Source organism: Oncorhynchus tshawytscha, unplaced genomic scaffold (assembly GCF_018296145.1).
Source record: "Oncorhynchus tshawytscha isolate Ot180627B unplaced genomic scaffold, Otsh_v2.0 Un_contig_4237_pilon_pilon, whole genome shotgun sequence".
NCBI lineage: Eukaryota > Metazoa > Chordata > Actinopteri > Salmoniformes > Salmonidae > Oncorhynchus > Oncorhynchus tshawytscha.
Genome location: NW_024609655.1, coordinates 35,422 through 62,667, shown reverse-complemented (window position 1 = coordinate 62,667; position 27,246 = coordinate 35,422). Strand labels below are relative to the sequence as shown.

The window sequence follows — 27,246 nt, the reverse complement described above, 5'->3', positions numbered from 1 at the left end:
TTAAGACAGAGGGCAGCATGGCAGACTGGTGGTGGTGGTGGCTGCGTGGGAGCTGTTGGTGGCTGGGTAGGGGCTGGTGGTGGGGAATGGGTAGGAGCTGGTTGCCAGGGACGAGTAAGAGCTGGCAGTGGTGGCCGAGGGCGGGTAGTGGCTGTTTGCCAGGGCCGGGTAGGAATTGGCAGTAGTGGCCGGGTAGGCGCTGGTTGCCAGGGACGGGTGGGAGCTGGTTGCCAGGGACGGGTAGGAACTGGACTTGGTTGCCAAGGACTGGTAGGAACTGGACTTGGTTGCCAGGGACGGGTAGGAACTGGACTTGGTTGCCTGGGACTGGTAGGAACTGGACTTGGTTGCCTGGGACTGGTAGGAACTGGACTTGGTTGCCTGGGACTGGTAGGAACTGGACTTGGTTGCCTGGGACGGGGAGGAACTGGACTTGGTTGCCAGGGACTGGTAGGAACTGGTCTTGGTTGCCTGGGACGGGTAGGAACTGGACTTGGTTGCCTGGGACGGGTAGGAACTGGACTTGGTTGCCTGGGACGGGTAGGAACTGGACTTGGTTGCCTGGGACGGGTAGGAACTGGACTTGGTTGCCTGGGGACGGGTAGGAACTGGACTTGGTTGCCAGGAACTGGACTTGGTTGCCTGGGACGGGTAGGAACTGGACTTGGTTGCCTGGGACGGGTAGGAACTGGACTTGGTTGCCTGGGACGGGTAGGAACTGGACTTGGACTTGGACTTGGTTGCCTGGGACGGGTAGGAACTGGACTTGGTTGCCTGGGACGGGTAGGAACTGGTCTTGGTTGCCTGGGACGGGTAGGAACTGGTCTTGGTTGCCAGGGACTGGTAGGAACTGGTCTTGGTTGCCAGGGACTGGAGGGAGCCGGTTGCCAGGGACTGGTAGGAGCCAGTTGCCAGGGGCGGGTAGGAACTGGTGGTGGTTGGGATGGTGGTGGCTGGGTCCATACAGATGTGTTGACTCCTGCTGAACCTTGACCTCTCAGAGTGGTGGATATGGTGGTCCAATCATATGGACTTCTAGTGAAGGCATCTGGGGGACCTGGTGGGGCCCATTGGGACCTGGAATAGTATTCATAGAATACAATAACTCACCAAAAGAAAGGAAGACTTTACATGAAGTATACATCATAAAGGACTCTAACTCTATAAGTAGGTTAGAAACGGTTCATTATTTGTTTCTAGTTTATATATCTACAATAAACAGTTGAAATTGTGTGCTTGTCATAGCCTCTTGCCAAGGAATTACATTATCCCTTCATGTAAAACGTTACCAGAAAATCAATTGGCATTGACCAGTAGAGTGAAAAACAGTTTTGTAAAGGCTCACACGGTAGCACTCTGTTGAATCCAAATATAGATTTAAACACAGCAAATACATAATGCAGTGATATCAATAAAAACAACCAAGACCACTGTCCTGAAAATAGGCTTTGTGATGAACAACTCCTAACTGTCTGTATACAGGCCCTCCATGATAGTGTTCATCATGTGATGAAGGTCAGTGTGTTCTGCCTCATAGTAACAGGCATCATAATACATTCATGGTTTAACTGCAGCGATCCCACAGGAACCATAATCAATTCATTACTTACACAATGGGCAGATATTTAGGAATCTCAACATATAGGATGAGTCACAAAAGGCAGCCTATTCCCTACATAGTGCACAATGGCCTAACCCTATGAGCTCTGGTCAAAAGTAGGCTAGTGCACTAAACAGGGAACATAGTATCATTTGGGACCAGCCCTAATTTAATCCACACACAGGGATCAGCAAGGGTTTTTTACACAGTGTGTTGATTTATTAAGATCCCCATTAGCTAAGGCAAAGGGGGATACCTAGTCAGTTGTTCAACTGAATGCATTCAACTGAAATGTGTCTTCGCATTTAACCTAACCCCTCTGAATCAGAGTGGTGCAGGAGTTATTTAACCCAACCCCTCTGAATCAGAGTGGTGCAGGAGTTATTTAACCCAACCCCTCTGAATCAGAGAGGTGCAGGAGTCATTTAACCCAACCCCTCTGAATCAGAGAGGTGCAGGAGTCATTTAACCCAACCCCTCTGAATCAGAGGTGAATGAGTCATTTAACCCAACCCCTCTGAATCAGAGGTGAATGAGTCATTTAACCCAACCCCTCTGAATCAGAGGTAAATGAGTCCTTTAACCCAACCCCTCTGAATCAGAGAGGTGCAGGAGTCATTTAACCCAACCCCTCTGAATCAGAGAGGTGAAGGAGTCATTTAACCCAACCCCTCTGAATCAGAGGTGAATGAGTCCTTTAACCCAACCCCTCTGAATCAGAGAGGTGCAGGAGTCTGAATCAGAGGTGAATGAGTCATTTAACCCAACCCCTCTGAATCAGAGGTGAATGAGTCATTTAACCCAACCCCTCTGAATCAGAGGTGAATGAGTCATTTAACCCAACCCCTCTGAATCAGAGGTGAATGAGTCATTTAACCCAACCCCTCTGAATCAGAGGTGAATGAGTCATTTAACCCAACCCCTCTGAATCAGAGGTGAAGGAGTCATTTAACCCAACCCCTCTGAATCAGAGAGCCGACACCAATGACGACAGCTAGTCTTACTGGGGCCTGAAGCAGCACGGAAATACATTACAGACAAAAGACTTTACAACGTGTGTGTGTGTGTGTGTGTGTGTGTGTGTGTGTGTGTGCATCTATTAGTTCCACATACATGTCAGTACATACACACTACAAGTAGGTGACATGGGGGAGAGGCGTTGAAACAAGGTTTGCTGTTCACTTGCGCTGTATAAGATGGAAGGGAGTTCCATGCATTCCAATGGCTCTGTAAAATACTGTACGTTTTCTTGAATTTGTTCTGGACCTGGGGACTGTGAAAAGACCCCTGGTGGCATGTCTGGTGGGGTAAGTGTGTGTCAGAGCTGTGTGTAAGTTGACTATGCAAACAATTAGGAATTTCCAACACATTAATGTTTCTTATTAAACAAAAGAAGTGATGCAGTCAGTCTCTTCTCAACTCTTAGCCAAGAGAGACTGACATAGTATTAATATCAGCCCTCTGATTACACTGAAGAGCAAGACATGCTGCTCTGTTCTGGGCCAGCTGCAGCTTAACTAGGTCTTTCTTTGCAGCACTTGACCACATCACTGGATAATAATCAAGATAAGATCAAACCAGAGCCTGCAGGACTTGCTTTGTGGAGTGTGATGTCAAAAAAGCAGAGCATCTCTTTGTGTGTGTGTCACAGTGAGTCCAGCAGCCCATCCAATCAACACGCTCCAATTAAGAACACTAAGAACAAGCCTTCAACCAATGGAACACCATTGTTCTACACCATCGTGTTCCAGTCCATGGCTGTGGTGTTCAGACAATGGTCACATCATATATTGACTGTGTAGGAGCTGTTTTGGCTTGTTTATGTGTTGTGTATGAGTTGTCTGTCAAGGGTTATTTTTACTTGTTTTGTGCAATAGAGGGCACTATACTTTGGGGTCATGGGTCACTGGTCACGTGTGTACATATAGGTAACACAGGTGACCAGGAAGGGTTATCACAGGTGAGGAGAGCACATGCATTTGTTACCGTATCACAGCTTATAGAATGCATCTCTCTGCACCTTTTATATAGGAATATGTGTTTTGGAGCAATTTATATTTTATATGCCAATAAATGAGAAATTCACCCCAAAAAGAGTAAAAAAAAGTTTAGAATGCTGATGTTTGTGGACATGTTATGGACAGCTCTCTCCTGTTCAAGTGGCAGATCATAGGGAATCGCCACTACAGACTGTATCTACTGTTGGTGATACAACTGATGAAGGGATTTACCACACTATAATGTTAAAGCATTTTATATAAGGCTGTGCCCCCACCCACACCTTGCATGTAAACATGCTTTGAGATTGATGTCTGTATGCGCTCGTGTGCTTGTGTGAGTGTTTGAGTGTGTGTCTGAGTGTGTGAGCATGTGAGTGTGCCAGTGTGCCAGTGTGTATGTGCGTGATGCTTGTGTGAGTGTTTGAGTGTGTGTCTGAGTGAGCATGTGAGTGTGCCAGTGTGCCAGTGTGAGTGTTTGAGTGTGTGTCTGAGTGTGTGAGCATGTGAGTGTGCCAGTGTGCCTGTGTGAGTGTTTGAGTGTGTGTCTGAGTGTGTGAGCATGTGAGTGTGCCAGTGTGTATGTGTGCCAGTGTGTATGTGTGCCAGTGTGTATGTGTGCCAGTGTGTATGTGTGCCAGTGTGTATGTGCGTGATGCTTGTGTGAGTGTTTGAGTGTGTGTCTGAGTGTGTGAGCATGTGAGTGTGCCAGTGTGCCAGTGTGAGTGTTTGAGTGTGTGTCTGAGTGTGTGAGCATGTGAGTGTGCCAGTGTGCCTGTGTGAGTGTTTGAGTGTGTGTCTGAGTGTGTGAGCATGTGAGTGTGCCAGTGTTTGATGTGTGCCAGTGTGTGATGTGTGTGCCAGTGTGCCAGTGTGCCAGTGTGTATGTGTGCCAGTGTCATGTGTGCCAGTGTGTATGTGTGCCAGTGTGTATGTGTGCCAGTGTGTATGTGCGTGATGCTTGCATGCATGTGCACGGATCCCAAGAGAAAAAATACAGTTCTTTATTTCTTTCAAACAGGAACACTGGAGGACAAATGGGCCCCAAAAGAGGGAAACAAATATTATTAAGTCCAGTGACTCTTTGAAAATCTAATTATTTTACCTGCAGTTGTCTACGTTGCTGCCGGCAACGGCACTGGATGTGTAGAATCCCCGCAGCTTATTAATTTCAATTATTTCTACGCAGCCGGTGTAGTTGGAGAAGGGTTGGGCTCCCTTAGGGCGACAGAAACAAGACTTTTTTAGACTGTTGCTTTCAATAAGGTAGGCTACCAGGACACACATCACTACAATACTTTATTAGACTGTTGCTTTCAATAAGGTAGGCTACCAGGACACACATCACTACAATACTATATTAGACTGTTGCTTTCAATAAGGTAGGCTACCAGGACACACATCACTACAATACTATATTAGACTGTTGCTTTCAATAAGGTAGGCTACCAGGACACACATCACTACAATACTATATTAGACTGTTGCTTTCAATAAGGTAGGCTACCAGGACACACATCACTACAATACTTTATTAGACTGTTGCTTTCAATAAGGTAGGCTACCAGGACACACATCACTACAATACTTTATTAGACTGTTGCTTTCAATAAGGTAGGCTACCAGGACACACATCACTACAATACTTTATTAGACTGTTGCTTTCAATAAGGTAGGCTACCAGGACACACATTACTACAATACTTTATTAGACTGTTGCTTTCAATAAGGTAGGCTACCAGGACACACATCACTACAATACTTTATTAGACTGTTGCTTTCAATAAGGTAGGTAACCAGGACACACATCACTGAAAAGTAATATACTGTAGAACTGACTGATGTTGTCAACATATTGGAAGGAACCTAATAACCAAGCCATCATCTTGTAGGAGTGTCACATTTTAGGCAAAAGGATACTTGTATAACGTAATCCTTGTATAACGTATCGCTATAGTAGTACAAGACCCTCTTTAGAACCTTGTCCATTGCATACGTTACATTATCCCTGACATACAGTACATTATCCCTGACATACAGTACATTATCCCTGGCATGCGTTACATTATCCCTGACATACGTTACATTACCCCTGACATGTATTACATTATCCCTGACATACGTTATATTACCCCTGACATACGTTATATTATCCCTGGCATGCATTACATTACCCCTGACATACGTTATATTATCCCTGGCATGTATTACATTACCCCTGACATACGTTACATTATCCCCGACATACGTTACATTATCCCTGACATGCATTACATTGCCCCTGACATATGTTACATTATCCCTGACATACATTTCATTATCCCTGACATGCGTTACATTATCCATGACATGCATTACATTATCCCTGACATACGTTATATTGTCCCTGACATACAGTACATTATCCCTGACATACGTTATATTACCCCTGGCATGCATTACATTACCCCTGACATGCGTTATATTATCCCTGGCATGCATTACATTACCCCTGACATATGTTACATTACCCCTGACATATGTTACATTACCCCGGACACATGTTACATTATCCTTGACATACATTACATTATCCCTGACATGCATTACATTATCCTTGACATGCATTACATTATCCTTGACATACATTACATTATTCCTGACTCGGCTAATTCAGTAACAGACACTCAGGGTTGTATGATGTCATACTGCAGCTATAGGGAGTGCCCCTCATTACCCCATACTCACTACATAGTGTACTACTTACTTTTGCTAAGGACCCATTGGGCTGTATTCAAAAGTGGTGCACTATATAGGGAATAGGGTGTTTTACACTATGCCTATGAAGAGTACTGGAGCAAATGGTATACAACAGGATTCTATGTAATACAATAGAAGTACCATAAACTTCGTATTATGTTAAACACTTGGGTATTATGCATGTAGTAAATTGCACTTCATTTACACTCCAAGGAGAGGAGGTTGTGTCAGCGACAAAAGAAAGAGCATGCACAATGCCTACAAAAATTATAAAAATAAACACATTTACTGTTACAAAGTGGGATAAAATGAGATTTTATTTGGATTTGAAAGGGATTAAATGATATAGTATATATAACATCACATATTACTACCGATATGTATTGTCAATAGGTATAGACCTCAGAAACCACACTAACTCACCTGATATGGCAGGTATCGACGAGGCAAGCCCCCTATAAACAGATGGCTCGTTCTCTGTATGGTGAGTCCTGACCAGTAGTTGCTGGGCTGGCTTCTGACTCTCTCATACCCAGACACGACCACCTCCGCTTCGCATGGCGCCAGTTGTTGTCTGTAACAAATGTCCACAAGAAATATGTTAACAATAAATATGTTCACAGGAAATACAGAGGTTCTCAATATACATTTCCAAACCAGACATAAAAAATAAAAATAAATGTCATATTGGAATAGTCTCTGTATTATTAGAAAACCAACATTTTTAAAGGGTTGTAATATGTTTGCTTAATGAACGTAAATATTCAAAACTAATGATGGTGTTTTACATAAATATCACCAATGGACATTATAAGACTAAACTGCCTTATTGTAATAGGTTTCTATTAGGCTTGCCTGAGGAGTACACAATTACTTTAACAGCTTTCCTAATGCTTATTTCATGACTGTTTTGCCTTCTTAATATTTTCACACAGAAAACAGGTTGACAGAGTGAGAAGGGTACTAATGAATAAGACCAGTGTTTCCAAGGATACCAGGTATACACTATATATACCAGGTATACACTATATATACAAAAGTATGTGGCCACCCCTTCAAATTTGTGGATTCGGCTATTTCAGCCACATCCATTGTTGACATGTGTATAAAATTGAGCACACAGCCATGCAATCTCCATTGCCAAACATTTGGCAGTAGATTGGCCTCTGCCCTGCTAGAGCTGCCCCGGTCAACTGTAAGTGCTGTTGTTGTGAAGTGGAAATGTTTAGGAGCAAATAACGGCTCAGCTATGAATTGGTAGGCCACACAAGCTCACAGAAAGGGACCGCTGAAAAGCGTAGCCTGTCCTTGGTTACAACACTCACTACCGAGTTCTAAACTGCCTCTGGAAGCTACGTCACAATAACCGTTCGTCAGGAGCTTCATGAAATGGGTTTTCATGGACCCAGCAGCCCAACACAAGCCTTGCATCACCATGCGCAATGCCAAGAGTCGGCTGGAGTGGTGTAAAGCTCGCCACCATTGGACTCTGGAGCAGTGGAAACACGTTCTCTGGAGTGATGATTCACACTTTACCATCTGGTAGTCTGATGGAACGAATGCTACCTGCCCACATGTATAGTGTTTTGGTGGAGGAGGAATAATGGTCTGGGGCTGTTTTCCATGGTTCGGGCCCCTTAGTTCCAGTGAAGGGAAATCTTAAAGCTACAGCACACAATGACATTCTAGACTATTCTGTGCTTTCAACTTTGTGGCAACAGTTTTGGGAAAGCCCTTTCCTGTTTCAGCATGACAATGCTCCCGTGCACAAAGTGAGGTCCATACAGAAAGGTTTTGTCAAGATAGTTGTGGAAGAACTTGACTGGTCTGCACAGAGCCCTGACCGTAACCCCATCGAACACCATTGAGATTTATTGGAACGCCGACTGCGAGCCAGGCCTAATCACTCAACATCAGAGCCCGACCTCACTAATGCTCGTGGCTGAATTGAAGCACGTTCCTGCAGCAATGTTCCAACATCTAGTGGAAAGCCTTCCCAGAAGAGTGGAGGCTGTTATAGCAGCAAAGGGGGGACCAACTCCATATTAATGCCCATGATTTTGGAATGAGATGTTTGACGAGATGGTATCCACATACGTTTGGTCCTGTCGTGTATATTGTATACTGCATTGAGTTGAATGTAGGATATTACCCCTCTGGACTAACGTTGTAGCTACGTGACACATGCTGCAATACATCAACTTTCATTTCAACTTCTGGCTTGTACAACCTAAATGATGTTGAAACTCCAGCACTTTGGTAATGTTGAACATCGTCCCACAATGTAATGGATATCTTATAAGTCATGTTTTGGGTGGAAAGAGCTTCATCAGGGTTGCAACAAGCACCAACATGGCCTGTTGACTTAAGAGTCACGATGTGAGATTGCAGTGGTTAGGTTGAAGCTGTGTTATAATTACCAGATGTTTTTATGTGGATATGTTCCAAATGCCACCCTATTCCCTGTATAGGGCACTACTTTTGACCAGGGCATATAGGGAATAGGGTGCCATTTGGGACTCGATAGTTTAGTTCCAATAGTGTCTTTTCTCTTCCACTTGATTACAAATATGTCTCTGTTGATTGGATGCTCAACCGTGACAGAGTCACAAACAACATCCTCTCGTCTCCCTCCATCTTCAGCCAGCTATCCTCATTCATTTCAAAATGACACAGTTGGAGTGACATGTGAGAGGATATTGCAAGGCAAGCTTCGTCCGTCCATTCCGTCTGTCCGCCCCCCTCCTCCTCACTCACTCACTCACTCACTCACTCACTCACTCACTCACTCACTCACTCACTCACTCACTCACTCACTTCACACACTCACTCACACACCCCTCTCTTTCCATCCCCCCACCCAGCCCCCTCCCCCTCTTTCACGTTCTCTCTCTTCAACTACAGGTGGTCATGCCTGCTGAGAGCAGCAAGGCTGACAGCGTGGCTTGGAGGCTCATCATAACATTAAAGCACAAACACACAGGAGCAGCAACATGATGTCTCAGACCTAGCTAATGTAATGTGCTTCCACATGGAACACAAACTGAACCATATCATCACATCTATTCCCCATCAATGCTCCCAATCTAACACATTTTACCATAAATTAGGCCATTATAAATTGCTTATACATTCCCTATGTATAACAGAAAAAGAACTGGTGATCGTTTATTTGGCAACCACTGACAAGGGGTTACCCTCCAGAGACACTCTGGCACCTTCTATACATATGTCATCTAACCACATCCTCTCTACCCACATGTCATCTAACCACATCCTCTCTGCCCATATGTCATCTAACCACATCCTCTCTACCCATATGTCATCTAACCACATCCTCTCTACCCACATGTCATCTAACCACATCCTCTCTACCCATATGTCATCTAACCACATCCTCTCTACCCATATGTCATCTAACCACATCCTCTCTACCCATATGTCATCTAACCACATCCTCTCTACCCATATGTCATCTAACCACATCCTCTCTACCCATATGTCATCTAACCACATCCTCTCTACCCATATGTCATCTAACCACATCCTCTCTACCCATATGTCATCTAACCACATCCTCTCTACCCATATGTCATCTAACCACATCCTCTCTGCCCATATGTCATCTAACCACATCCTCTCTACCCATATGTCATCTAACCACATCCTCTCTACCCATATGTCATCTAACCACATCCTCTCTACCCATATGTCATCTAACCACATCCTCTCTACCCATATGTCATCTAACCCTCTCTGCCCATATGTCATCTAACCACATCCTCTCTGCCCATCTAACCACATCCTACCCATATGTCATCTAACCACATCCTCTCTACCCATATGTCATCTAACCACATCCTCTCTACCCATATGTCATCTAACCACATCCTCCCATATGTCATCTAACCACATCCTCTCTACCATATGTCATCTAACCACATCCTCTCTACCCATATGTCATCTAACCACATCCTCTCTACCCATATGTCATCTAACCACATCCTCACCCATATGTCATCTAACCACATCCTCTCTACCCATATGTCATCTAACCACATCCTCTCTACCCATATGTCATCTAACCACATCCTCTCTACCCATCTAACCACATCCTCTCTACCCATATGTCATCTAACCACATCCTCTCTACCCATATGTCATCTAACCACATCCTCTCTACCCATATGTCATCTAACCACATCCTCTCTACCCATATGTCATCTAACCACATCCTCTCTACCCTACCCATATGTCATCTAACCACATCCTCTCTACCCATATGTCATCTAACCACATCCTCTCTACCCATATGTCATCTAACCACATCCTCTCTACCCATATGTCATCTAACCACATCCTCTCTACCCATATGTCATCTAACCACATCCTCTCTACCCATATGTCATCTAACCACATCCTCTCTACCCATATGTCATCTAACCACATCCTCTCTACCCATATGTCATCTAACCACATCCTCTCTACCCATATGTCATCTAACCACATCCTCTCTGCCCATATGTCATCTAACCACATCTAATCTACCCATATGTCATCTAACCACATCCTCTCTACCCATATGTCATCTAACCACATATGTCTCTCTCCCATATGTCATCTAACCACATCCTCTCTACCCATATGTCATCTACCCATATGTCATCTAACCACATCCTACCTCATCTAACCATCCTCTCTACATATGTCATCTAACCACATCCTCTCTACCCATATGTCATCTAACCACATCCTCTCTACCCACATGTCATCTAACCACCCTCTCTACCCATATGCCATCTAACCTGTTTCACCTAGACCCTGCCCTGCCAGGGGACATACAGTGATCTCACCACTGAGATTGTGGCCACTGAAGAGGTGAAAAAAGAAAAGAGTGAATTACTTAAATAATAAAAATAGTGCAGTCTATGCTATTGCTATAGGAATCATCCATTTTTAATTTGGAATAATAATGGCTTTTATTAAATGTTATTGCCACAATTATAGTTCTATGAAATATGAAAATAAATCTTTAGTTAGTTTAATAGATCAAGTCATTTTTTCTGCAGGGTCAAGCAACAGAGCCAACAGGAGCAGACTCGGAGGCATCTCCTCCACAAAATAATTCGCCCATGAAGGAGCTTTTCGGGGAGACCTTTAAGTACAAGAACACAGGCAAGAAGTTTGCCAACACCATCAAAGAGGAGGTGGCATCCTACAAGGCAGCAAGCGGCGTTCCAGTGGAGGGTGATCCACCGGCATGGTGGAAAAGCAACGAGTGTAAATACCCTCACATTGTCATGACGACAAGATGCAACCTGGCTGTGACTGGCACTTCAGTTCCTAGCAAGAGGGTGTGTCCTCCACGGCAGGAGACATAGTGACTACAAAGAGGTCTACCCTCTCCCCAGACAATGTAGTCATCCTCATCTTGTTAAAAAGGAAGTTAAAGTTAGAAGCTCAGGTCTGCTTTGTTTTCTTTATTTTTATTGATAATGTGGACACAGGCTATTTTTTCATTCACTATGTGGTTAGATGACATATGGGTAGAGAGGATGTGGTTAGATGACATATGGGTAGAGAGGATGTGGTTAGATGACATATAGGGATGTGGTAGATGTGGTTAGATGACATATGGGTAGAGAGGATGTGGTTAGATGACATATGGGTAGAGAGGATGTGGTTAGATGACATATGGGTAGAGAGGATGTGGTTAGATGACATATGGGTAGAGAGGGTAGAGAGATGTGGTTAGATGACATATGGGTAGAGAGGATGTGGTTAGATGACATATGGAGAGGATGTGGTTAGATGACATATGGGTAGGACATGTGGTTAGATGACATATGGGTAGAGAGGATGTGGTTAGATGACATATGGGTAGAGAGGATGTGGTTAGATGACATATGGGTAGAGAGGATGTGGTTAGATGACATATGGGTAGAGAGGATGTGGTTAGATGACATATGGGTAGAGGGATGTGGTTAGATGACATATGGGTAGTGGTTAGGATGGGTGGGATTAGATGACATATGGGTATGGGTTAGATGACATATGGGTAGAGAGGATGTGGTTAGATGACATATGGGTGTGGTTAGAGAGGATTTGGTTAGATGACATATGGGTATTGAGGATGTGGTTAGATGACATATGGGTAGAGAGGATGTGGTTAGATGACATATGGGTAGAGAGGATGTGGTTAGATGACATATGGGTAGAGGGATGTGGTTAGATGACATATGGGTATTGAGGATGTGGTTAGATGACATATGGGTAGAGAGGATGGGTTAGATGACATATGGGTAGAGAGGATGTGGTTAGATGACATATGGGCAGAGAGGATGTGGTTAGATGACATATGGGTAGAGACATAGGATGTGGTTAGATGACATATGGGTAGAGAGGATGTGGTTAGATGACATATGGGTAGAGAGGATGTGGTTAGATGACATATGGGTAGAGAGGATGTGGTTAGATGACATATGGGTAGAGAGGATGTGGTTAGATGACATATGGGTAGAGAGGATGTGGTTAGATGACATATGGGTAGAGGGATGTGGTTAGATGGGGTATTGAGGATTTGGTTAGATGACATATGGGTATTGAGGATGTGGTTAGATGACATATGGGTAGAGAGGATGTGGTTAGATGACATATGGGTAGAGAGGATGTGGTTAGATGACATATGGGTAGAGAGGATGTGGTTAGATGACATATGGGTAGAGGGGATGTGGTTAGATGACATATGGGTATTGAGGATGTGGTTAGATGACATATGGGTATTGAGGATGTGGTTAGATGACATATGGGTATTGAGGATGTGGTTAGATGACATATGGGTAGAGAGGATGTGGTTAGATGACATATGGGCAGAGATGTGGTTAGATGACATATGGTTAGATGACATATGGGTAGAGAGGATGTGGTTAGATGACATATGGGTAGAGAGGATGTGGTTAGATGACATATGGGTAGAGAGGATGTGGTTAGATGACATATGGGTAGAGAGGATGTGGTTAGACATTTAAACGTGTTAACCCTCGCAAGGCTGCAGGCCCAGACGGCATCCCCAGCCGCGCCCTCAGAGCATGCGGAGACCAGCTGGCCGGTGTGTTTACGGACATATTCAATCAATCCCTATACCAGTCTGCTGTTCCCACATGCTTCAAGAGGGCCACCATTGTTCCTGTTCCCAAGAAAGCTAAGGTAACTGAGCTAAACGACTACCGCCCCGTAGCACTCACATCCGTCATCATGAAGTGCTTTGAGAGACTAGTCAAGGACCATATCACCTCCACCCTACCTGACACCCTAGACCCACTCCAATTTGCTTACCGCCCAAATAGGTCCACAGACGATGCAATCTCAACCACACTGCACACTGCCCTAACCCATCTGGACAAGAGGAATACCTATGTGAGAATGCTGTTCATCGACTACAGCTCGGCATTCAACACCATAGTACCCTCCAAGCTCGTCATCAAGCTCGAGACCCTGGGTCTCGACCCCGCCCTGTGCAACTGGGTACTGGACTTCCTGACGGGCCGCCCCCAGGTGGTGAGGGTAGGCAACAACATCTCCTCCCCACTGATCCTCAACACTGGGGCCCCACAAGGGTGCGTTCTGAGCCCTCTCCTGTACTCCCTGTTCACCCACGACTGCGTGGCCACGCACGCCTCCAACTCAATCATCAAGTTTGCGGACGACACAACAGTGGTAGGCTTGATTACCAACAACGACGAGACGGCCTACAGGGAGGAGGTGAGGGCTCTCGGAGTGTGGTGTCAGGAAAATAACCTCACACTCAACGTCAACAAAACTAAGGAGATGATTGTGGACTTCAGGAAACAGCAGGGGGAACACCCCCATCCACATCGATGGAACAGTAGTGGAGAGGGTAGCAAGTTTTAAGTTCCTCGGCATACACATCACAGACAAACTGAATTGGTCCACTCACACAGACAGCATCGTGAGGAAGGCGCAGCAGCGCCTCTTCAACCTCAGGAGGCTGAAGAAATTCGGCTTGTCACCAAAAGCACTCACAAACTTCTACAGATGCACAATCGAGAGCATCCTGGCGGGCTGTATCACCGCCTGGTTTGGCAACTGCACCCCCTCAACCGTAAGGCTCACCAGAGGGTAGTGAGGTCTGCACAACGCATCACCGGGGGCAAACTACCTGCCCTCCAGGACACCTACACCACCTGATGCTACAGGAAGGCCATAAAGATCATCAAGGACATCAACCACCCGAGCCACTGCCTGTTCACCCCGCTGTCATCCAGAAGGCGAGGTCAGTACAGGTGCATCAAAGCTGGGACCGAGAGACTGAAAAACAGCTTCTATCTCAAGGCCATCAGACTGTTAAACAGCCACCACTAACATTGAGTGGCTACTGCCAACACACTGTCAATGACACTGACTCTACTCCAGCCACTTTAATAATGGGAATTGATGGGAAATGATGTAAATATATCACTAGCCACTTTAAACAATGCTACCTTATATAATGTTACTTACCCTACATTATTCATCTCATATGCATACGTAGATACTGTACTCTATATCATCGACTGCATCCTTATGTAATACATGTACCACTAGCCACTTTAACTATGCCACTTGGTTTACATACTCATCTCATATGTATATACTGTACTCGATATCATCTACTGTATCTTGCCTATGCTGCTCTGTACCATCACTCATTCATATATCCTTATGTACATATTCTTTATCCCCTTACACTGTGTATAAGACAGTAGTTTTTTGGAATTGTTAGTTAGATTACTTGTTCGTTATTACTGCATTGTCAGAACTAGAAGCACAAGCATTTCGCTACACTCGCATTAACATCTGCTAACCATGTGTATGTGACAAATACAATTTGATTTGATTTGATTTTTTTTAGATGACATATGGGTATTGAGGATGTGGTTAGATGACATATGGGTAGAGAGGATGTGGTTAGATGACATATGGGTAGAGAGGATGTGGTTAGATGACATATGGGTAGAGAGGATGTGGTTAGATGACATATGGGTATTGAGGATGTGGTTAGATGACATATGGGTATTGAGGATGTGGTTAGATGACATATGGGTAGAGAGGATGTGGTTAGATGACATATGGGTAGAGAGGATGTGGTTAGATGACATATGGGTAGAGATGATGTGGTTAGATGACATATGGGTAGAGAGGATGTGGTTAGATGACATATGGGTAGAGGATGTGGTTAGATGACATATGGGTATTGAGGGTGTGGTTAGATGACATATGGGTAGAGAGGATGTGGTTAGATGACATATGGGTAGAGAGGATGTGGTTAGATGACATATGGGTAGAGAGGATTTGGTTAGATGACATATGGGTAGAGAGGATGTGGTTAGATGACATATGGGTAGAGAGGATGTGGTTAGATGACATATGGGTAGAGAGGATGTGGTTAGATGACATATGGGTAGAGAGGATGTGGTTAGATGACATATGGGTAGAGAGGATGTGGTTAGATGACATATGGGTAGAGAGGATGTGGTTAGATGACATATGGGTACAGAGGATGTGGTTAGATGACATATGGGTAGAGAGGATGTGGTTAGATTACATATGGGTAGAGAGGATGTGGTTAGATGACATATGGGCAGAGAGGGTGTGGATAGATGACATATCCTATGACATATGACACATCCTCTCTACCCATATGTCATCTATCCACACCTCTCTGCCCATATGTCATCTAACCACATCCTCTCTACCCATATGTCATCTAACCACATCCTCTCTACCCATATGTCATCTAACCACATCCTCTCTACCCATATGTCATCTAACCACATCCTCTCTACCCATATGTCATCTAACCACATCCTCACCCATATGTCATCTAACCACATCTACTACCCATATGTCATCTAACCACATCCTCTCTACCCATATGTCATCTACCACATCCTCTCTACCCATATGTCATCTAACCACATCCTCAATACCCATATGTCATCTAACCACATCCTCTCTACCCATATGTCATCTAACCACATCCTCTCTGCCCATATGTCATCTAACCACATCCTCTCTACCCATATGTCATCTAACCACATCCTCTCTGCCCATATGTCATCTAACCACATCCTCTCTACCCATATGTCATCTAACCACATCCTCTCTACCCATATGTCATCTAACCACATCCTCTCTACCCATATGTCATCTAACCACATCCTCTCTACCCATATGTCATCTAACCACATCCTCTCTGCCCATATGTCATCTAACCACATCCTCAATACCCATATGTCATCCGACTACATTCTCAATAGCCATTTGTCATCTGACTACATTCTGTCTACTAATCAGTCATCCGACCACATCCAAACATCATTCTCACATGATTCAGCAGGCATTAAGACATGAATTGCCTTGCTAGAGCATAAACAGTAGCAGGGCATGGTATTCACAATCTTATTTATATTATAGACATGTTAGTTCTGTTCCAATATCCACACTAATATACCACATAGAATTCATGTCAGTATATTGCCTCATACTAAGTAGCATGCTAGTGAACATGTTGAAGAGAAATGGATCTTAAGCACGTACAAAATCCTAACATATTGTACAAATGCACATAATAATTTGTAACATTTCATACGAATTGGGTATCACTGTACACAATAGTGCATGACTTTATGGGACCCGTATTGACTCGTGAGTGCATCTTACATCGTATATATCCTCGTTATTGTTGTCATTATCTTGTGTTACTTTTCTATATTTTTTTGTATATATTTTTTTTAACTTTAGTTTATTTTGTAAATATTTTCGGAACTATTTCTTGAACTGTATTGTTGGTTAAGGGCTTCCAAGTAACCATTTCACGGTAAGGTTGTACCTGTTGTATTTGGCGCATGTGACAAATAAAATTAGATTTTGATTTGATTTGATATTGAAATATTGAACTAAAGTTAAGACGTAAGGATAGTAAATCAATGTGTTTTTAACATGGCACAGTTACTCAGGGATCATTTCATGTCTCAATCAAGGCTCAGAGTAATGAAACACTAGATGCTATCATGTCATGATATGTAAGGATGTACTTCAGATACAGCAGGTATCATGTCATGATATGTAAGGATGTACTTCAGATACAGCAGGTATCATGTCATGATATGTAAGGATGTACTTCAGATACAGCAGGTATCATGTCGTGATATGTAAGGATGGACTTCAGATACAGCAGGTATCATGTCATGATATGTAAGGATGTACTTCAGATACAGCAGGTATCATGTCATGATATGTAAGGATGTACTTCAGATACAGCAGGTATCATGTCATGATATGTAAGGATGGACTTCAGATACAGCAGGTATCATGTCATGATATGTAAGGATGTACTTCAGATACAGCAGGTATCATGTCGTGATATGTAAGGATGGACTTCAGATACAGCAGGTATCATGTCATGATATGTAAGGATGTACTTCAGATACAGCAGGTATCATGTCATGATATGTAAGGATGGACTTCAGATACAGCAGGTATCATGTCGTGATATGTAAGGATGGACTTCAGATACAGCAGGTATCATGTCGTGATATGTAAGGATGGACTTCAGATACAGCAGGTATCATGTCATGATATGTAAGGATGGACTTCAGATACAGCAGGTAGCATGTCGTGATATGTAAGGATGGACTTCAGATACAGCAGGTATCATGTCATGATATGTAAGGATGGACTTCAGATACAGCAGGTAGCATGTCGTGATATGTAAGGATGGACTTCAGATACAGCAGGTATCATGTCATGATATGTAAGGATGGACTTCAGATACAGCAGGTATCATGTCATGATATGTAAGGATGGACTTCAGATACAGCAGGTATCATGTCATGATATGTAAGGATGGACTTCAGATACAGCAGGTAGCATGTCGTGATATGTAAGGATGGACTTCAGATACAGCAGGTATCATGTCATGATATGTAAGGATGGACTTCAGATACAGCAGGTATCATGTCGTGATATGTAAGGATGGACTTCAGATACAGCAGGTATCATGTCATGATATGTAAGGATGGACTTCAGATGCATACATGTCAGGTACTTCAGATGTCATGTGATATGTAAGGATGGACTTCAGATACAGCAGGTATCATGTCGTGATATGTAAGGATGGACTTCAGATACAGCAGGTATCATGTCGTGATATGTAAGGATGGACTTCAGATACAGCAGGTATCATGTCATGATATGTAAGGATGGACTTCAGATACAGCAGGTATCATGTCGTGATATGTAAGGATGGACTTCAGATACAGCAGGTATCATGTCATGATATGTAAGGATGGACTTCAGATACAGCAGGTATCATGTCGTGATATGTAAGGATGGACTTCAGATACAGCAGGTATCATGTCGTGATATGTAAGGATGGACTTCAGATACAGCAGGTATCATGTCATGATATGTAAGGATGGACTTCAGATACAGCAGGTATCATGTCGTGATATGTAAGGATGGACTTCAGATACAGCAGGTATCATGTCGTGATATGTAAGGATGGACTTCAGATACAGCAGGTATCATGTCGTGATATGTAAGGATGGACTTCAGATACAGCAGGTATCATGTCATGTAGACTGATATGTTAATTAAAAGTGTATCTGATCATTTTGAGTCTGGTGGTATGGAGATTTTAGAAAAAGGTCTCATGTCTTTCAAATGCAGTACATAATCTACATGATTCTATATGTGGATTTATCTCTGTCCCAACAGTCCTTTACAATAAGCTATTTCAACTATTTAGGGTGCCATGAGAATAAACCAATCACTATCCTGCTCCATAAACAGCAGCAACCACAACAAAAGGCCGGCCGATGAGACGGGGAAGCAGTCACATTTAACCTCGAGGTATTTTTATTCCACTTTCCTCTGGGCACATATACCCTTTTATTTTATTATACCCTTCCATTTCCCCTCTTCCTTCCCCACTTACCTCCCCTCTTACCTCCCCTCATCCCTCCCCCCCACTTACCTCCCCTCATCCCCCCTCCCCTCCCCCCTTACCTCCCCTCCCCTCCCCACTTACCTCCCCTCATCCCTCCCCTCCCCACTTACCTCCCCTCATCCCTCCCCTCCCCACTCATCCCTCCCCTCCCCACTTACCTCCCCTCCCCACTTACCTCCCCTCATCCCTCCCCTCCCCACTTACCTCCCCTCATCCCTCCCCTCCCCACTTACCTCCCCTCCCCTCTTACCTCGCCTCCCCACTTACCTCCCCTCATCCCTCCCCTCCCCACTTCCTTCACCTCTTACCTCCCCTCCCCACTTACCTCCCCTCATCCCTCCCCTCCCCACTTCCTTCACCTCTTACCTCCCCTCCTCCCTCCCCTCCCCCTCTTACCTCCCCACTTCCTTCACCTCTTACCTCCTCTCATCCCTCCCCTCCCCTCTCTACCTCCCCACTTCCTTCACCTCTTACCTCCCCTCATCCCTCCCCTCCCCTCTTACCTCCCCACTTCCTTCACCTCTTACCTCCCCTCATCCCTCCCCTCCCCCTCCCCACTTACCTCCCCATCCCTCCCCTCATCCCTCCCCCCCCCTCCCCTCTTACCTCCCCTCATCCCTCCCCTCCCCTCTTACCTCCCCTTCCTTCCCTCTTCCATCCCCTCCCTCTTTCCTCCCCCCTCTTCCTTCCCTCTTCCTCCCTCCCTCTTCCTCCCCTCTTCTCTTCCCTCCCCTCTTCCCTCCCTTTCCTCCCCTCTTCCCTCCCCTCTTCCCTCCCCTCCCCTTTCCTCCCCTCTTCCTTCCCTCTTCCCTCCCCTCTTTCCTCCCCTCTTCCCTCCCCTCTTCCCTCCCCCCCTCTTCCTCCCCTTTCCTCCCCTCTTCCCTCCCCTCTTCCCCCTCTTCCTCCCCTCTTCCCTCCCCTCTTCCCTCCCCTCTTCCCCCCTCCCTCTCTTCCCTCCCCTCCCCTTCCCTCCCCCTCTTCTTCCTTCCCCTCTTCCCTCCCCTCTTCCCTCCCCTCTTCCTCCCCTCTTCCCTTCCCCTCTTCCCTCCCCTCTTCCCTCCCCTCTTCCCTCCCCTCTTCCTGCCCCTCTTCCCTCCTCTCTTCCTTCCCTCCCCTCTTCCCTCCCCTCTTCCTTCCCCTCTTCCTTCTCATCTCCCCTACCCTCTTCAGACACCTTGTGCGTATTGGAGTCGGACAGCCAGCCTGCTCTGGACTGGAGCCTGAGCCATCACTGAGCCGAGCCGTGAGGATCCACTGGGAGATTTCCAAAGCTAATTCAGCCCCTTTTCCAAACAACAGGGGAGAGGAGATAATTACCTGATTCTGGGATAACTATGTGCAGCTGGAGGGTACTCTGTCCACAGATGTGCTTCCTCTTCCTCCCTCTTTCATTACATCCCTCTATCCCTCCCTCCCTGGTGCCTACTGATACCCCCCCGTCGAGGGGAGGGATGGCAGGATGGAGAGAGGGAGGGAGGTCTAGGAAGCAATCAACCCTGATTTGTTAAACCTGTCATTTGCAGGCTGGCTGTGTGGCGTTTGGTGGCTGTGGCACAACTATCGGGGTGAGAGAGAAGAGAGAGAGACCCGGGGCTACCTAAGTCCTTCCTCCAGAGTCGGCGTGGAAAGAGAGAGATGGAGGATGTGGAGGAGGGAGGGAGGATGTGGAGGAGGGAGGGAGGTGGTTAATTTAGGATCGCTCTGCCAGAGAAAAAGGACTGCCTGGCCTCTAGCCAGAGGGCACCAGGCCCCTCAGACAGACAGAGTCCTTGAGAAGCATTACAAATGGCATCCTATTCCCAATTTAGTGCACTACTTTTGTCAAAAGTACGGGACTTTGTAGGGAATAGAGTTCCCTTTGGGACACCACCCTTCAGAAGCCATGCAGCCACAGCCTCTGGGGATTTCTATTAAACATATTGACATTGGTCTTAGACGGGAAGATCTATTAAAAGGTTCAAACGTTATAATGAAGCAGGCTGGTGGACAGGTGGGTGAAGCAGTGATGTTGGGGATGGATAGAGGGAAGGAGGGAGGGATGGATAGAGGGAAGGAGGGAGGGATGGATAGAGGGAAGGAGGGAGGCCCATCCTTGTCCCAGTGGTGGCTCTATCTCTGGATCAGACAGAGATGGAGGCTGTGGTCATCAGCCCATCACTAAACACTTGCTTTAGTCGAGGTGAAGCTTGGAGACCTGTTTTCTCCTCTCCCTCCATGTGTCTCTATACTGGTTATGCCAGCTCTCCCTCTCCCCTCTCTCTGTCTCTATACTGGTTATGCCAGCTCTCCCTCTCCCCTCTCTCTGTCTCTATACTGGTTATGCCAGCTCTCCCTCTCCCCTCTCTCTGTCTCTATACTGGTTATGCCAGCTCTCCCTCTCTCTGTCTCTATACTGGTTATGCCAGCTCTCCCTCTCCCCTCTCTCTGTCTCTATCTCTATACTGGTGTATGCCAGCTATGCCAGCTCTCCCTCTCTCTCTCTGTCTCTATACTGGTTATGCCAGCTCTCCCTCTCCCCTCTCTCTGTCTCTATACTGGTTATGCCAGCTCTCCCTCTGTCTCTATACTGGTTATGCCAGCTCTCTCTCTGTCTCTATACTGGTTATGCCAGCTCTCCCTCTCCCTCTCTCTGTCTCTATACTGGTTATGCCAGCTCTCCCTCTCCCCTCTCTCTGTCTCTATACTGGTTATGCCAGCTCTCCCTCTCCCCTCTCTCTGTCTCTATACTGGTTATGCCAGCTCTCCCTCTCCCTCTCTCTGTCTCTATACTGGTTATGCCAGCTCTCCCTCTCTCTCTCTGTCTCTATACTGGTTATGCCAGCTCTCCCTCTGGTTATGCCCTCTCTGTCTCTATACTGGTTATGCCAGCTCTCCCTCTCTGGTTATGCCCTCTCTCTGTCTCTATACTGGTTATGCCAGCTCTCCCTCTCCCCTCTCTCTGTCTCTATACTGGTTATGCCAGCTCTCCCTCTCCCCTCTCTCTGTCTCTATACTGGTTATGCCAGCTCTCTCTGTCTCTATACTGGTTATGCCAGCTCTCCCTCTCTCTGTCTGTCTCTATACTGGTTATGCCAGCTCTCCCCCTCTCTCTGTCTCTATACTGGTTATGCCAGCTCTCCCCTCTCTGTCTCTATACTGGTTATGCCAGCTCTCCCTCTCTCTGTCTCTATACTGGTTATGCCAGCTCTCCCTCTCTCTGTCTCTATACTGGTTATGCCAGCTCTCCCTCTCCCCTCTCTCTGTCTCTATACTGGTTATGCCAGCTCTCCCTCTCTCTGTCTCTATACTGGTTATGCCAGCTCTCCCTCTCCCCTCTCTCTGTCTCTATACTGGTTATGCCAGCTCTCCCTCTCCCCTCTCTCTGTCTCTATACTGGTTATGCCAGCTCTCTCTCTCTGTCTCTATACTGGTTATGCCAGCTCTCCCTCTCTCTGTCTCTATACTGGTTATGCCAGCTCTCCCTCTCTCTGTCTCTATACTGGTTATGCCAGCTCTCCCTCTCTCTGTCTCTATACTGGTTATGCCAGCTCTCCCTCTCCCCTCTCTCTGTCTCTATACTGGTTATGTCAGCTCTCCCTCTCCCCTCTCTCTGTCTCTATACTGGTTATGTCAGCTCTCCCTCTCCCCTCTCTCTGTCTCTATACTGGTTATGCCAGCTCTCTCTGTCTCTATACTGGTTGTCAGCTCTCCTTCTCTCTGTCTCTATACTGGTTATGTCAGCTCTCCTTCTCTCTGTCTCTATACTGGTTATGTCAGCTCTCCCTCCCTCTCTCTGTCTCTATACTGGTTATGCCAGCTCTCCCTCCCCCTCTCTCTGTCTCTATACTGGTTATGCCAGCTCTCCCTCTCCCCTCTCTGTCTCTATACTGGTTATGCCAGCTCTCCCTCTCTCTGTCTCTATACTGGTTATGTCAGCTCTCCTTCTCTCTGTCTCTATACTGGTTATGTCAGCTCTCCTTCTCTCTGTCTCTATACTGGTTATGCCAGCTCTCCCTCTCCCCTCTCTCTGTCTCTACACTGGCTGCTGCCAGGGCGTAATGATGGATTTGTGCTGCTGTTGCATTTTCAAGTGATGCTAGTTTTTATTCAATTGAAAAACAGACATGACAGACTAATACACTTAAAATGAGGAATTGGCATCAAGTCACAGCCAGCAGCCCTTAGCCTTAAATGAGAAACATTTTGAAGCTGCAGGGCCACTTTTATTACTTTAGAGCACTGATCAGTTTATCATTTTGAAACGGCATAACTCTTGTCATTCACTGGAGATATTGTATTTTGACACCCCAAAACAACTTAGGAACATATTGGGCATGTCAATCGGTACAAATTCATATCTCAAGCTAATTCTATGAGACTTATGATGTTGTATTTACCATGTCATTACAGGTTTGTAAACCATTTTGGTGATTCTTTAGGCCTACAGGTATAATGCTTCGTTACAACTTGTTTTAACCATGTACCAGCCTCTATGCAGTAGGCTTATGTTTTCATTAAAGGGCCAGTGCAGTCAAAAACTGAATTTGTCTGTGTTTTATATACATTTCCACACTATGTGGTTGGAATAAGACTGTGAAATTGTGAAAATGATGATATTGCCCTTTTAGTGTAAGAGTTGTTTGAAAAGATCGCCTGAAATTTCAGCCTGCTTTGGTGGGATGGAGTTTTGGCCTGCCTGGTGACATCACCAAGCGTAAATAAGTTAAATAGACCAACAAGAAAGAGAGTTCCAAACCTCTCTGCCTATAACATCTGGTTTTCAGTGTCCCCTCCCCACTCAGACCACTCCCAGGCAGTCCTAGCAAAATTATTGCTTGAGAAATTGCTCTTTGCTAAGAATTTGAATTGAAAACAAATCACAGTAAGGTACTTAATTGTTACCAAGAAATTATTTGATATTTAGATTAAAACAGCTTCATTGGATCTTTAGGATGTGGTTTCCCAGACATAGATGAAACCCCGTCCTGATTCTCCATTCAAAGCACTTTTTTGTCCAGGACTAGGTTTATTCTGTACAGGGGAAAGCGGCCCAACATCCCTAAGAAAGTAAACCCACCTGACGTAGACGATGTATGGATTGCCGTCGTCAACACGGATGGATGTATTGATCCTTCTGATCCCTTCCTCTCGGTTACAGGAGAAGACATACTGAAACACAGTACAGAGAAGAAACAGTCTGCATGGTGCATCAGAACAGGGTGATAGTCTGCTACATCAGAACAGGGTGATGATAAGAGTCTGCTACATCAGAACAGGGTGATGATAAGAGTCTGCTACATCAGAACAGGGTGATGATAATAGTCTGCTACATGATGCATCAGAACAGGGTGACGATAAGAGTCTGCTACATCAGAACAGGGTGATGATAAGAGTCTGCTACATGATGCATCAGAACAGGGTGATGATAAGAGTCTGCTACATCAGAACAGGGTGATGATAAGAGTCTGCTACATCAGAACAGGGTGATCAGAACAGGGTAATAGTCTGCTACATCAGAACAGGGTGATGATAATAGTCTGCTACATCAGAACAGGGTGATGATAATAGTCTGCTACATCAGAACAGGGTGATGATAAGAGTCTGCTACATCAGAACAGGGTGATGATAAGAGTCTGCTACATCAGAACAGGGTGATGATAAGAGTCTGCTACATCAGAACAGGGTGATGATAATAGTCTGCTACATCAGAACAGGGTGATGATAATAGTCTGCTACATCAGAACAGGGTGATGATAATAGTCTGCTACATGATGCATCAGAACAGGGTGATGATAAGAGTCTGCTACATCAGAACAGGGTGATGATAATAGTCTGCTACATGATGCATCAGAACAGGGTGATAGTCTGCTACATCAGAACAGGGTGATGATAATAGTCTGCTACATCAGAACAGGGTGATGATAATAGTCTGCTACATCAGAACAGGGTGATGATAAGAGTCTGCTACATCAGAACAGGGTGATGATAATAGTCTGCTACATCAGAACAGGGTGATGATAAGAGTCTGCTACATCAGAACAGGGTGATGATAATAGTCTGCTACATGATGCATCAGAACAGGGTGACGATAAGAAAGAGTCTGCTACATCAGAACAGGGTGATGATAAGAGTCTGATACATGGTGCATCAGAACAGGGTGATGATAATAGTATGGTACATGGTACATCAGAACAGGGTGATGATAATAGTCTGCTACATCAGAACAGGGTGATAATAATAGTCTGCTACATGGTACATCAGAACAGGGTGATGATAATAGTCTGCTACATCAGAACAGGGTGATGATAATAGTCTGCTACATCAGAACAGGGTGATGATAATAGTCTGCTACATGATGTATCAGAACAGGGTGATAATAATAGTCTGCTACATGGTACATCAGAACAGGGTGATGATAATAGTCTGCTACATGGTACATCAGAACAGGGTGATGATAATAGTCTGCTACATGGTACATCAGAACAGGGTGATGATAATAGTCTGCTACATGATGTATCAGAACAGGGTGATAATAATAGTCTGCTACATGGTACATCAGAACAGGGTGATGATAATAGTCTGCTACATGGTACATCAGAACAGGGTGATGATAATAGTCTGCTACATGGTGCATCAGAACAGGGTGATGATAATAGTCTGCTACATGGTACATCAGAACAGGGTGATGCTAATAGTCTGCTACATAGTGCATCAATTGTTTGGGAAAAAACATAGCACAAAGCACTATGGTCCACAAAACATGCACAATTCTAGGCTGCATCAGCCGATTTCGGCAGTAGAGTACTGTAAACAACAATGAAACAGACAATAATCAAAGACTTCATAGAGACTAGAAACATAGAGGCTGTGTCCCAAACATAACCCTATGTAGTCTGTTGACCAGAGCCCATAGGGCCTCCCATAGCAGATATAGAGAATAGGGTGCCATTTGGGACAAAACTTTTATCTTTCAAGTTTCAAGTTGTTGAGTCTCATGAGCCCTGGTCAAAAGAATTGCACTATATAGGGAATAGGGTGCCATTTGGTACTCAGAAAAAGCCTCACCTGTAGCATTCCCTCCTGGATGAAGAGTTTCATGAAAAAGAAGCCCCTGGTCACTGCTCCTTGGTCAACGTACAGGATGGTCCCCTGGGCCTCCTGGGTCTGAAACCTCACAGTGATGTTGTTGTTGGCACCAAGGTCTATGCCCTCAAACTCCAAGTAGGAATTACCAGAGTACTGGACGTAGCTGGAGTCTGGAGATGGGAAAAGGGGGTGGGAGAGAGACGGGGAGATGACGGACAACTTAGAAAAGTATAATATTTCATAAAACACCCTCACAGTACAGAGCACTGAGAAATTGGCTATTGTGTCGAATGTATTAATTTATAGAAGTGATGATTTTTTTCCCCAAAATATTGTCTGTATCTTATGGGGAGGCAGGTAGCCTAGTGGTTAGAGCGTTGGGCCAGTAACTAAAAGGTTGCTAGATCGAATCCCCGAGCTGACAAGGTAAAAATATGCAGTTCTGCCCCTGAACAAGGCAGTTAACCCTATTCTAGGCTGGCATTGTAAATAAGAATTTGTTCTTAACTGACTTCATGAGTTAATATAAATAAATACCTTGTTGAAATAGTTGCAGTTGAAAGTTTACATACACCTTAGCCAAATACATTTAAACTCAGTTTTTCACAATTCCTGACATTTAATCCTAGTAAAGATTCCCTGTTTTAGGCCAGTTAGGATCACCACTTTATTTTAAGAATGTGAAATGTCAGAATAATAGTAGAGTGAATGATTTATTTCAGCTTTTATTTCTTTCATCACATTCAGAAGTGGGTCAGAAGTTTGCATACACTCAATTAGTATTTGGTAGCATTACCTATAAATTGTTTAACTTGGGTCAAACGTTTCGGGTA

General features: G+C 44.9%; 1 protein-coding gene across 1 annotated transcript; it reads right to left on the bottom strand.

Annotated features, from left to right (window-relative positions):
* On the bottom strand, positions 1-26,684 carry LOC121845393 (mucin-5AC-like). The gene is made up of 6 exons (XM_042316664.1): positions 26,393-26,684; positions 24,405-24,496; positions 6,760-6,910; positions 4,703-4,815; positions 720-1,077; positions 1-591 (listed from the first exon to the last, which is right to left on the bottom strand). The coding sequence occupies exons 1-6, from the start codon at positions 26,423-26,425 to the stop codon at positions 1-3; spliced, it is 1,338 nt and encodes a 445-aa protein (XP_042172598.1). The 5' UTR covers positions 26,426-26,684.
* Between the last annotated feature and the right edge of the window lie 562 nt (positions 26,685-27,246).

Coding starts and splice junctions, on each gene's coding strand:
- LOC121845393 (XM_042316664.1), bottom strand. CDS start 26,425: ATGAAACTCTTCATCCAGGAGGGAATGCTACAG. Junction 1,078..4,702: donor AGCAACGTAGACAACTGCAG/GTAAAATAATTA, acceptor ATACTATTCCAG/GTCCCAATGGGCCCCACCAG. Junction 592..719: donor CAAGTCCAAGTCCAAGTCCA/GTTCCTACCCGT, acceptor ACCCGTCCCCAG/GCAACCAAGTCCAGTTCCTA.